Raw genomic sequence first — 12,954 nt, 5'->3', positions numbered from 1 at the left:
TGGTCTCAACGTGGGAGTTGCCGGGATTGTAAGTACAATTGTACTTCTGATCAGGGGTGCCCTTTGCATATGCCGGTAGGTTGATGAAATCTTCCCGGCCGACATTCTTCGCATAGAAGAAAGTTTTCTGCCACTTCTGGCTGGACTCAAGGCCGGTCACCTGGATGAACTTGGTATTTCGGCACGACATAATCATCGCGGAGCCACACGCAACCATGGGTTTCGGCGGAGGCACGGAGGTGTCCTGGACCGACTGAGCCTGGAGGCTATGAAGCCGGGCCCATAGTTGTATGTTGGGCCACAGGCCGAGGTAACCCTCGGTAAAGGCAATGAAGGAAGAAACAACTGTATAGGCATTGCCAGAAAGATGGTGAGGTTGGAGTTTGTACTTATCAAGGAAGCTATGGAAAAAGCCGCAGACCGGCAAATCGAACCCACGCGCAAAGTGCGCGACAATGACTACAACTTCCCCATCCTTTGGGTCCGGCTCTATCTCGCCGGCAGGAAGTCTATAGGCAACCTAGGGCCGGGAATCCGCTTGGTTTTATACAGCCAATCCACCTCAGTGGATCGGAAGTTGGAACCCTCCCAACCTACATATCAAACACGGGTTCCGGGATCGTCAACTTCCTCGGACTCATCCTCTAGTGGGATGGCCGTGGGAATGATTTCTTCTGAGGACATCGTCTCGATGAACTCTAGAAGGGGGTAGAATGAATTGGCCCCGTTATCATATTGGAGGCAAAGAAGATCTGAAAAAGGAAAAGAAAACAAAGAATAAGTGCAAGAACTAGTAGAGAATCAAGAACCAAGAACATCAAGGGTGAGAAAAACTAGAAAGAAATCAATCCCAGAAGAGGAAGGAAACCAGATTAAACCAACCTTGGTCGACCAGTGCTAGCGATGACTGCGGCCGCGGTCGCGGCGCTGCGTTTGTCGGAGTTGTAGCATGAGCAAATGCAGTGGTCGCACGCACCGGTGCACACCCACGAGGGCCTCACCAGCAATGAAGATGAAGAACTCAAGGAAGGTGAAGCGGAAAAGTGAGGTGAAATAAAGAAAATAACCGGTGAGGGGGTATTTATAACCGTCGGGGAGGTCGTGGGCCGGTGAGGGGGTAATACGCGACAGGCGAGTGTGCGGAGCCACACGAAGGGCCACACGTATCCATTATGCATGCATTAAATACGCGTTTACCAGTAAAAACATACTCATTATCATGGCAGGAGTGATTTGGCCTCTCGAGGACATGCTCTATCAGACACAGTCACCGCTGTCACTGGTGATATGTGAGTTACAAGATATTCCCTGACAGGACGTTGACAAGTGGGAAACTATGTTGGAGGATACTCGAGATACTCGTTAAGTTCTAAACAACAAAGCCAGATTAAGGCTATGCCGGAATATAGAGCACTTAGTGTTTAAAAGGGAACCAGGATGATTAACCCGGTACAACGATATATCTCGGATGGAGAACCTGCTTCTGTCGAGGGTACTCCCCGGCAATGCCCTCCATTTGGGGCTTAGGGTAGATGGAATCCTGTAGGCTGACACGAGACATCGGTTATCAAACAAGCGAGGAGAGCGATTTACCCAGGTTCGGGGCCCTCGATGAGGTAAAACCCTTACGTCCTGCATGTTTGATCTTGATTATGAAAATATCGGGTTACAATGGGGTGCTGAAGGTTTCGGCTATGATCTCGTCGAGAGACTAAGTTCTATAATGACCTAGCCCTAGACTTGTGGTGGCTATGATTACTATGATTGCGTGTGTCCCTCGGCAGCCCCTCTCCTGGCCCTTATATTGGGAGCAAGCTCTCGAGAGTATTGTCCGGGTACGACTAGGTTACAAAGAGCCCTAGATCTAAACTTTCCTTGTATTTTTCGTCTTCTTGCCTTGTCCTTCAAGAATCCTTCTTCGGAACCGATGTAACGGCCCACCTGGTCGTCGAGTGCCTTCATGGGCCCCTGGCCGGGCTGTAAGAGGTAGTACAATACTAGTTACCCGAAGGGTAATGCCCACATCAGCTGCGGCTCATCAGTTGGTACCGCTGAGCCACATCAGCTTCGAGGACTAATGTCGGGGGGATAACCCTCGGTAGGTTAAGCTTGGGTGTGATTAGCCGGCAGAAGGTGTCTATGCCGGATAAGCAAGCTATGCCGGAATACTACATGATGGTAAACTAAGTGTTGGTCAGCTTAAGGGTCAACCGGCTTAAAGCTAAAGCCGGTATTGTGATGCCGGCATAACTTAACCCGGTAGGTAATCCGACATATAGATTCAACATACGGGTCAAGGGTACTGGCATACCCTACGTATGCCGGCATAAGGATCCGGCATAGGACCAACGGTCTGATGCTGCTCAAAGATCCGGTCGCCTCGCTACAGGACATCGAAGAGATACGGAGGATCTCTTTATTACGAGAGCCTCATTACCTTCCAACTGAAGCCACATCACGCGGATGACGAAGATGCTACAGTGCGCAGGCCAGCAGAGGTCAACTCCACAGAGGATAGTGAAGGACATCACCATCCCAGAGTCAAAGATACAGTCAAAGACCGGCTGATGTAGGCTAAGATTCTCTTTACCCGGGTTCCTTCTCATGTAAGCCACCTCTCCACTATATAAGGAGATGTGGCACTCCCTTGCACGGGCGGTTACGATCCAACACTTCTAGGGTTTCTCCCTCTTTAGCACTTCTTCTTCCTCTAGCCAAGGGCTGGGGGGAAACCATTGTAGCTCCCTGTGAGAGATTATACAGATCAGATAGACATGAGTAGGGGTGTTAACTCCACACGAGGGCCCCGGACATGGGTAAACTTGTGTGCCCTTGTATCAATCTTCTCCATCTCCCCCCCCCCCTCCAGATCCCTTGAAGCACATTGGCCCCAAGATAAGTCTACCTATGGCATATGTATGAAGAAGTGAGTCTAGCTCATTTGGTTAGGGAAGTGGATGTACAACCCAGCAACCCAGGTTCAAGTTCTCAGGGACGTGAATTTGGGTTCTTATTATTTAAAAAAACAAAATCACTGTAGGGGCTTCCCCTACCGTATTCTTTTCAAAAATGGCATATGTATGTTCACCATATCGACAAATCCCGACGGATGCGTTGGGTACCCTTAATATTTAGCTGGAATTCAGAACTCGGTAAGAACTCCACGGCCCGAGTTGAATTATGCCAGTAATCCAAATTCTTGTCCGGGGACTCGAATTTGAAGTAGGTTCACATGTTTTTTTTCCAGGATCAATTAACTGGTACCCGATTCCCGATCCGTCGGATGCATCAAACTTGTTTACCAATATCTCTATGACAAAGTAGTATCAGAGTAAAGTTAAACTCTTAACTTGAATGTAATTTTTGGTTCATTATACAAAGGAAGAAGTCAAGATTAATTTGAAACTCAACCTGAGTCTACGACTCGAGTAGAGTCTCGGGGACTACTGCCATGGGTATACCATATTGGGTACTCGATGTTGCAACCCCTGGTATGGATTTGGGAAAAAGTATGCAAGGCCCATGAAGAACTGAAGGAAAGTCGAAGCCCAGGAACTATATAGAATAAGGCAAGTGCAGGTCCATATCGGGTAAACCGACATGTAATAGATAACTGACCTGGGGTATGGACTACGAGATCTAGCCCACAATATAAGGCCTAGGAGGAGCCACTGGGGAGGGGATCTAGAACCTTTGTCTGGCGACACACCTTTGTAAACCCTAGATTCAATACAATCTCAGCAACTTTAGCCTCCAACCAATATACGTCGAGTTTAACTGACAAGTCGATGAAACCACCAACGTTCTATTTTCCCTGAGAAGGAAAAGAAGTCTTCTGCGGATACCCTATGTCTGGGAACCCCGCCAACGGGCATCTCCGGTGCCACGACGCAAACGGATCGTGTGTGTCCGTTTCTGTCTGCACAGATAGGAAATGGGTAAAACCCCAGCCCAGCGGCCCGACGCAAACTGACCATCCCATCCATGCCGACACATTCGCGGCCCAAATTTGGGCTCGGAATGCGGCTTGTGTCGTGTTGTATGTCCTCGCGCCCACCTAGCGTCCGGTCAGCGGACTACTTCGCTGACGAAACTGCCTCGCTTCCAATCCTACGCCGCTTTGACGCCTGCCTCGCTTCCCCTTCTGCGTCGCTTTGACGCCTGCACCGCTTCCTCAGCGGTCGCGCCAGGTCTAGCTGGTCGGTGGCTGGCCTTCTATGTGGCCATTAATAAAGCCAATGTCACCATTTTATAGCCAAGCGGCCACACACACCACTGCTCACACGTCCATCGCAATTGTCGTTTTGTGGTCTGCTTTCTCCACAGACCACTACTAGTTGGAACCTCTTGCCCTGCTGGCACCATGGACGAGGAATGGGTGGACTCGCACGAGGCCACCCATATCGCCAAGTACGGCATTCTCCTTCCACCCAACGTGTTGGTGCCTAAGGGCTTCAACATCAGCCTGGGCGTGGTTCCAATGACGCCTCTCAAGGAGTTCAGCTACAAGATCTTCCGGAGGAGAGACAAGGAGGTGTTGTGGCTCGACCCACAGTACGACGCTGATAGCGCCTACTAGCCGTCCCATTTTCTTGAGGAGCGAGAGGCCGCATTGAACCACTTCATTGGCGAGCACCCACCACCGGAGAAGAATATAAGGCCAATCGGATTGCGTTCTGGTCAAGGCTCGACCGCACGGTCTGGTCATGGCTCGGCCAGGCGGTGAAGAAGGTCATCGACGGTGCTCACCAGGTAGCATTCATTCGGGAGGCCATGGTGGCCGGCATCGTCAACCTCAACTCCGATGAAGAAGCATAGGAGCTTCCGCCGGCACGGGAGCCCATTGATGCGATGAATCCTCCTATGACGAGCATTCGGATCTAGTTATTTACATTTTGTAATGAATGATGCAATCCTTCTGTTGCTTCGACATGAACTCTACAATGTTCTTTTTGTTCTAAGCTTTTATTGCAAAAGAAAGACATTTCTTCTTCCTGGGACAAGACTAGAGGAGGAAAAATGCGTCATACACTCGTACCACTGGAGCTTCCCAACCCAAATGAACAAAGTTAAGAGCATCTTTAGCTGAGCCCGTATAAAGTCAAACCGAAAAGACGGAGTTCGGTCTCCCAAATTTTTCCGTTTCGACGTTTTTAGTCACCGAGCAGAATAAAAACCGAAAACCCGAACTGAAAAATGGAAATCAAAAGTCGCAGGAAATTTTGCTGCCATGATCCATGCGAAATGAAACAAAATCTTGCTCCGATCGAGCTACATTCGAACATAATTTACATTAGTAATCAAAATACTTAAATAAACCTAATCCGCCACGCTAATTTGACCCTAGACTAAGAAATTAGACTCGGGATTGTCACCGGGGCTGTGCTAGCGGCGGAGGAGGGTTTTTTGGCTCGCCGGCGACGCCTATGTGAGGACGATCGCGGCCACCTCGAACGACGCCGCCTCCGACAAGCTCCCGCAGGTGAGAGGCGGCACGTCTTCCTCGTCGTCATCGTTGTCGTCGCCGCGCGGCGGAAGAGCCGGAAGCGGCAAGATGCACGCGTCGGCTTCCCCCTCGCGCGTCTCCGAGCGCGCAGGCCGTCACGCGAACCTACGCAGCCACTTGCGGGCCGCCCGCTTTCAAGCTCCGTCGGAGCGTGCCCGCCTCGCGCGGTCCGCCTCTGACCGCACACACGACAGACACGGTGGCGACTTTCCGCCGCCGATTCGGCCCCCTCCCCTACCGCCGCGTCTTAAGCGCCCCATTGCGGTGGGAGGGGTGGTGGCGGCGGACCGGAGAAGCCGCCGCCGATGAACTAATTCGTTGTCGGAGGTGTAGCGGCGATGCGGCGGAGCAGCGGCAGGGGAGTAGGGTTTTGGAACCCAACTCGCCCCCGCGCCCTGTATAAATACGGGGCGACCGTCCAATTTCTCGGACCCCCGAACTCATTTTACGGGCCAGACCGCGAGTTCGGGCTCCGTTCTAGGCCTCTTTCGACCTGAACCCGTATTCTCGCCGAAATTTTTCAGTTTCGATCCGTTTTTCAGTATCTATTAGAGTTGCTCTAAACGAAACAGCTATTTTAGTTTTTACGGTTCAATCCAAACGAACAATTTTCGTGTCGGAAATAGGATGGGCCGCTCGAGATGAGCAGAGGACCCTTTGACCCTTTTCCGCCCCTAACGTTGTGGGTCAGCTAGGAGCGTCTGGACACAGCCGTAGGACTCCGACAGTCGGGCAGGACAAGCCATCGAATCCCCGCCGCTGGCGACCGACCCGGCGCCGCACCTTTTCGTTCGAATAATAATGTTAGCTCTATCCATAAGACGAGCCCCAGGTAGTGCTCGTGGTTGTAATCCTTCTTCAGAGTTATACCGATAAAGCACTCTTTCCTTCGCACAAGTAGAAAGTAAAAAGAGGAATAAAATGGTGAACAAAGTGAACGTATATTATTATTATTCAGTCTGCTAGTACGAACAAAGATGATAGCATCAGTCGAGGAGTCATATTTACACGAGGAACCCGGGCACTATGTACAAGGTAGGTAGCAAAGTCATACGAAGCGGCAACTGAGCAAACCCATAATTCAAATAGTGACTGTATATATACAATTGAGAGTTTCTCCCTTCATTTCAGCAGCCATGTCTAGGCAGCAGGATCAGGAAGGTGTCCTAGTTTCAGCGGGCAGCGTCCGGCAGCATCGCCACCGTCACCACGAAGTACTCGCAGCCTGCTGGCAGGCTGTACGGGTTGCTGTTCGGCATGGACCGCCGGTGCCCGCCAGGGCGTAATGAAGCTTCATTCTGGTCGACGTGCTTCGCTGCACGTCGCTCAATGTGCACAATCTGGCCGATGATGTAGGCAGGTTGCCGAGGAAGATGGGGCTCAGTGAACAGGGCCACAGACTCCTCGGAGAGGAAGTAGTTGGAGCGGTTCCGGTTGATTGCCTCGTAGTGCCCAGAAGGGTTCCGGACAAAGACCGCAAGCTCGTGGACGTCAAAATGGCCAACTGATATTTTTTCCTTGCTGGCCTGTCAAAACAGTTTCAACCAGAACCCACAGCTTAATTGCTTATTTATCGCAAATTAACACTACCAAGAGATTAACCCAGAAAAATATAAACCAGATAAATTTAAGATCCACAGCTTGTCTGTTTGTGATGATGTTGATTTGTCTAATATGTTTATGAGTCTTGTGCTACTCATGTTATGTCACACTACTTTCAGGTACTGGTAGTTAATTTTTTTAATTAATTCAAGGTTTGTCTGATTTTTGTAAGAGTATCTACCAGCGAAAATATGCACATCTTGGTATGATTTAAGAAACTAAACTGCATACCTGTTTTTCCAGTTGAAGTTTGTTGTATAGATTGTTGAGCAGTGTTTTCTTTTCCTCCAACTCTCTTACGAGAATTCCATGCGCCGCTTCCATCCTTGAATAGCGTTCTACCAGCTCATCACTCTGCCGTGACAGAAAACCGACCTTGTCTGCAAGGATCTTGATGCATTGCTGGAACTGAATGGTAGAATCAGCTTCATCCTTCTTTACAGAACTAAAACAAAAGAAACCATTACAAAGGAGCCAGTAAGTAGAGTGTTAGATCTCTCTTTTGGTAGCAGAATGGTCAAACCCAAGGGAGTTAGAAACAAACATATCTCTTAAGTTAGTAGTAACTAGCAACATGAAAACTGACAAAGCAGATAATTCGCTAAAGGCATCTGGCATTAACATAATTTTAACACAAGATTCTACAATACAATGACACTAACATTATCAATCTAACGACTCATTTTCAACGTGTGAGCACATAAACTTTTGTAACGCCTTCACACAACAAATTTAGTACGAAATACGCAAATCCTTTGGCTAAGACACCAACTGTCTATTCACCCTCAGACCAAAACACTAGGACAAAATACTACAATCTGCAAAAACTTCCAATGAAGTCTTTCTATTCCTTTCAGTTGATTATACTAGTTTCACGGAAAGCCCAATCGCTCACTGATAAATCGGCTGTCTACCACAATGAGCTTGAATGATAAACACACTGACCAGTAGGGGTAAGCACATAATGTAACACAAAAGAGAGCAACATGATACCTTGCTAAGGAGAGGGCTAAGGATCGCAGAGAATCTGCAAAGCCCGACATGCCTGGTGCAGTGACACAGTTATTTAGTCTTTCAAACAGGCCATGTATCCGCAGAGCAGATGACCGCAAAGCATCATACTCAACAGCCCTTCTATCAGCGGAGCATTTGTTGGTACGAGCCTCTTCTCTTGCCTCATGTAAGCAGTTTTCCAGGTGAGCACAGTTAATCTGTATCAAGATTTGTAAAATGCGAATTAATTAATGTTGCCTCATGCAAGCATGAAATGACTACTAAAAGTTGCAAGGTGAAGATTATCCTACACTATGTAGATTTTACCTGAGATTCATCAAGAAGACCCTGGGCATTCTCAAGTTCTTTCTTCAGAGAGTTAACCTCACCCATCACAGAACTAAGTTTATTTTCCGCCTCATCCAACTGTTTTGATTTTTTGTCTACTGCATTTTGCAATTCTAACACAAAGAGCTCGCTGTTCCTTAGGTCCAAAGTATGATGTTCATTGGTTCTGGAGTTTATGATGCTAAGAGGATCTTCTGCAGGGACATCAGAAGTATCTGTCGTAGTGTGCTGAGTCAGTATTCGCCCTTCCTTATCAATATTGACAGGCTTAAGTTCGTTATCACGTGGAAATTCTGCCATGGAAGCATCCAGATTAGTGCATCCGGCTGAGTTGAGTAATTGCAAGTTCAGTGCACCTGAAACATCAGTCATATTCTCATCTCCACCTTCTGTTTGTTTAGATGGATGTTCAGATGTTGAAGATGTCTCATCCATGGCAACACTTGATTCGTCCCGCAGATGGGTTTGCCTGCCCCCAGATGCATCAAGATCATGACCTTTAAAAGTAGAAAGGAGGGAGTCAGATGCACCTTTGCTTCCTGAAACCATATGCCCATTTATGTACTGATTCGCCAATTGTTCCTCAAGCTCCTGGATACGCTTCTCAAAGGACAGGCACTGCTCCTGCTTTGCCTTCAACATTGACTGAAGCTGATTGGCATACTCATCCTTTGCAGTAAGTGCCTGAGCTGTTCTTTCTCTTGCATCTCTCAACACATTATCATTCTCCCCTTCATCAAAAGATTCAGGTGTAGCACCGAAAGTGCAGAGAACTGCAATCGCAGAAGCAAGTTCTGCTTTTAATCTGGCGTTCTCCACTTCTAATATACTAGTCCCTGTTATATCAGTATCACAGCCACCGAAAAAATCCTGTAAGTCCATCTTACCATCAGTGTTCAGATTGTTTTGTTCAGAGTTGCTGAAATTTCCAGGGGTACTAGAATCGCTTGATTGAGACTTTTGCTGTGATCTCTCAGATTTCAGAAGAGAACCCACTAAAGACTGGGGGGCGAGCCTTTCCAAATCATCAACGTCAATTGGAAGTAGATTGCAATCGAACGGCGCAATGTTTACATCACACTGGCTAGGAGTACCAAACAGTCCCATGGAACCCATGATTTCTCCTCCAATATACTTACACCATGTCCGAAGGAAAACCTCTCGTCTCCTGATCTCCGCTTCACGCTCTACTGCTAGTTTTTCAGCAAGCTGTCCAGCCAAGCCAGTATACAGCTTAAAAGAATGTCTTCGTCGGACTACCTCAGCAAGACAAGCCTTGTATGCATGACCCAAACCACCGAGTAGTTTCAGATAAGAATATTCTTTGTCTCGACTATCTATCGCCTCTTCGTATAAGATGAACTGATTTGTTATCATGTCCTTGATATCAATTTGAGCAGATTTGACCCCTCTCACACAAACATGTACCAATGTATTTGTTTCATTTTTCTTGGCCTTGCATTTCTGAAGCAAGTTTGTAAGCATGTGATCAAACTTCTGTACACTGGGCAAGTTATCCTTTTCATGTACCTCATAGATACGACCAACTGCTGAAACTGCATCATGAGGCCGGAGAGAATCGGAGAGTTGGGACCTTGAGCAGTCATCAACAAGCTTCTTTGCTGTATTTACATCTTTACTGTAGAACATAAGAGTTCTCAGAATTATGGCACAAGAGAAGGACATAATAAAAATTATCAATAGCTACCAGATAAATTAAGTCCGAGCATAAGAGACTCTTGCATCAGCCCATAACATATATATGAAGTATAAAGACCAGATAGCACATCTGTATAACCCAACAATAAGACACAAGTGCTGATCTCAGTTTGTTATACTGCTAACATACCATTTTTTGGTAAAACCATCATATTTTAAGACAACAATAGCTTCATTGTTTATTCAAATCATTTTCCGGTGTTTCTTTTTTGGTAAAACCAATCGATTTTCTCCACGACACAATGGAAATTCATTATCTCCACCATACTAAATCATATTCTGGTGTTCCCTAAGTAGTTTAATAATGGATTACCAGCAACTCAAATTCCAGGCAATTTACATGGTAAAACCATAACTGAGAAATCAGTGCCATTTTTTTTTGGTAAAACCATCATATTTTAAGATACAATAGCTTCATTGTTTATTCAAACCAATTTCCGGTGTTCCTTTTTGGTAAAACCAAACAATTTTCTCCACGACACAATGGCAATTCATTGTTTATTCCACCATGCTAAATCATAGTATTCCTGTGTTCCCTAAGTAGTTTAATAATGGAATTACCAGCAACTCAAATTCTAGCCAATCTACATGGTAGTCACTAACTTGAGGTCAATAATAGTTCTCAGAGGGAGTTCACACAGAAATCGACGGGTATTTAAATATATGGGCATAGATTCAATCTAACCTTAGAGACTGCATGATGCTCTTCTGATCACCTAAGACTCTCGCATGCTCCTTTATCATCGCCTCCAGATCCTTCCATGCACTTGAGCTCATAGCATTCAACAAGCCATCCACCCTCTTCTTCAACTCGGCAAATTTAAGCTTCAGTGCCGAGACAACAACCTCGAAGTTCTTATATGAGCTTACGTACTCATCTGCTAACTTCCTTAGTATATTCTCATCCATAAGGTCCAGTAAGCAGCGCCTCCCCTCGCATTGCAGGTCTGGATGCAGCCTAACAGCGCGCAACCTCTTACAATCTCTCTCGAAACTTGACAGCACCTCAACATACCCGCGGTGCTGCTGCGTGAAGGAGCGCAGAAAGTTTGAATAGCGCTGCGACGGCTTCCGGAATGCTTGCTCCAGGTTGCTCCTGGCCATGTCGAGAGCGCGCTCCTGCACCTGCCACTCGCGCAGCAGCCTGTTGCACACCTCGTACTTGGCCTTGCTCGAGTGATAATACGCATTGGCCACGTGAAAGTCATACCTGAACCTGATTTCATAAGAGACCAGTGCTTTCAAGGCCGGGTCAGCAGACAGCTCCAAGGGGGTGTCCTCCGGCTGGGGCTGGGGCGGAATAGATGGCTCAGGGATGTCAATAGACTCTGGCGCCGGGGGCGGAGCCTCGGCATGCAGGCGGGCCTTGTTGTAGAGGAAGACCTCACGGTCGTCGCGGGGGAGATTGTAGTGGGCGAGGTCGTTGGCGGCGTTGAGATGGATGTTGTTGCAGAGGAGGAGCTGGTCGCCCGGCGGGACGCCGCAGACGAGCTCGATGGAGCGCTGGATGGCATCAACTCGCGTGTCGCCTCCGCACTCGAACTCCATGCTGTGGCCATTCTCCGCCACGTGCACCATCAGCCTCTGCCCCAGCGGTGCCGCCGACGCACCCTCCGCGCCGGCGCTGCTGCCCCCGGTCACCGCCGACCCGGAACTCATCTTCACGGCGAGTTCCCCCACCAAAACTTGCACTTTTTTTTGTCCTTTCCTTTTCTGCTTCACGCCCCCTTCTTCTTCAGATTAAATCTGCACTTCTAGCCACACCACCAAACAAGGCAACCACCAGTTGTAGCCAGAGCACCAAATCCTCGTCAATCTCTCGACGGCCAAGCACACAGAGCCGCAGCCGCCGTGCGCACGGCTCCGGAGGCACGCACCAATCTCGAATCTGTGAGGCCGAAAGACGGCGGCTTTCTCGGAATTCCGGCAAGAGACGAGGGGTGCCTGAGAGGGATCGACGTATCTTGCCCGAATTCGGCCGGTTCACCAACCCCACACGGATTTGGGCGAGGATAGATAGCTTCCGGGATTTCCTTCCTTATGTACAGAGATGGAAGCGACCTCCAAATCTGACTCCTCCGGGGATACGACTCCGGCTCCGTCTGCGTTTGATTCGGTCGCGGGGGTTGGGACAGACAGAGATGAGATGAGATGAGATGGGATTTTCTTCTTCTACTTGGGGTGGGAGGCGGAAGGATTAGACAGTAGCGTTAGCACAAGGAAGACGAGGAGAAGAGGGCGGAAGGAACAAAAAATAAAGGAAAATATATTGGGCGTGTATATGAAATAGGGTAAGCTACCGTGTAGGAGTACACAATATTGCGGTAGTTTTGGCGGAGGGCTCCTTCCAGATTCTGGAATTCACAAGGTCGTGAATTATTGGGGGAGAGCTTGCTTCTGTCGCATCGCAGGAGCTTGCTTCGGTGTGAAAATGAACTGCTGCCGTGGCTTTGGACTTTGGTTCATCTGAATTGCACACTACGGATTATATTGTTTTTGCGAATGGCCCGGCAGAAGCAACTCACAACGAAAGAGAGAACCAGCTTGAAAGGAAGGTACTCCCTTCCTCTGTAAATGAAGGATGTCTCAATTTTATTAAATTTTACTTGTAAAACAAGATGCATGTATATTTTGATAAAGTTGGAAACATCCTCTTATAGACAGAGGTGGTAATTTCTTGAAAACCCGACACAAAGGTCATATGCTCTATATGTATTCACACAGAAGAAAAGAGTTGCCATATATTAGTGAAACCGAACGAAGATAAGATACAATGGTCACAAAAT

The 12,954-nt window shown here is 47.9% G+C and overlaps 1 protein-coding gene across 1 annotated transcript; it reads right to left on the bottom strand.

Moving 5' to 3' along the window:
• Positions 1–6,431: 6,431 nt before the first annotated feature.
• Positions 6,432–12,485, bottom strand: LOC124647951 (autophagy-related protein 11-like). The gene is made up of 5 exons (XM_047187825.1): positions 10,854–12,485; positions 8,429–10,088; positions 8,102–8,319; positions 7,340–7,553; positions 6,432–7,032 (listed from the first exon to the last, which is right to left on the bottom strand). Exons 1-5 carry the CDS (start codon positions 11,825–11,827, stop codon positions 6,679–6,681), a joined length of 3,420 nt encoding a protein of 1,139 aa, XP_047043781.1. The 5' UTR covers positions 11,828–12,485; the 3' UTR covers positions 6,432–6,678.
• Positions 12,486–12,954: the final 469 nt, after the last annotated feature.

The sequence above is a fragment of the Lolium rigidum genome, chromosome 1, assembly GCF_022539505.1.
Source record: "Lolium rigidum isolate FL_2022 chromosome 1, APGP_CSIRO_Lrig_0.1, whole genome shotgun sequence".
In the NCBI taxonomy this organism is placed as follows: domain Eukaryota; kingdom Viridiplantae; phylum Streptophyta; class Magnoliopsida; order Poales; family Poaceae; genus Lolium; species Lolium rigidum.
Note: the sequence above shows the minus strand (reverse complement) of the source record. Positions and strands in the feature narration are given on the sequence as shown.

Bases quoted from the DNA above. Each gene is read 5' to 3' on its own strand.
- LOC124647951 (XM_047187825.1), bottom strand. From the start codon at position 11,827: ATGAGTTCCGGGTCGGCGGTGACCGGGGGCAGCAGCGCCGGCGCGGAG. The intron at 8,320-8,428 runs GTAAAATCTACA...ATCTTGATACAG, and splicing joins GTCTTCTTGATGAATCTCAG to ATTAACTGTGCTCACCTGGA. The intron at 7,554-8,101 runs GTATCATGTTGC...CTTTTGTTTTAG, and splicing joins TTAGCCCTCTCCTTAGCAAG to TTCTGTAAAGAAGGATGAAG.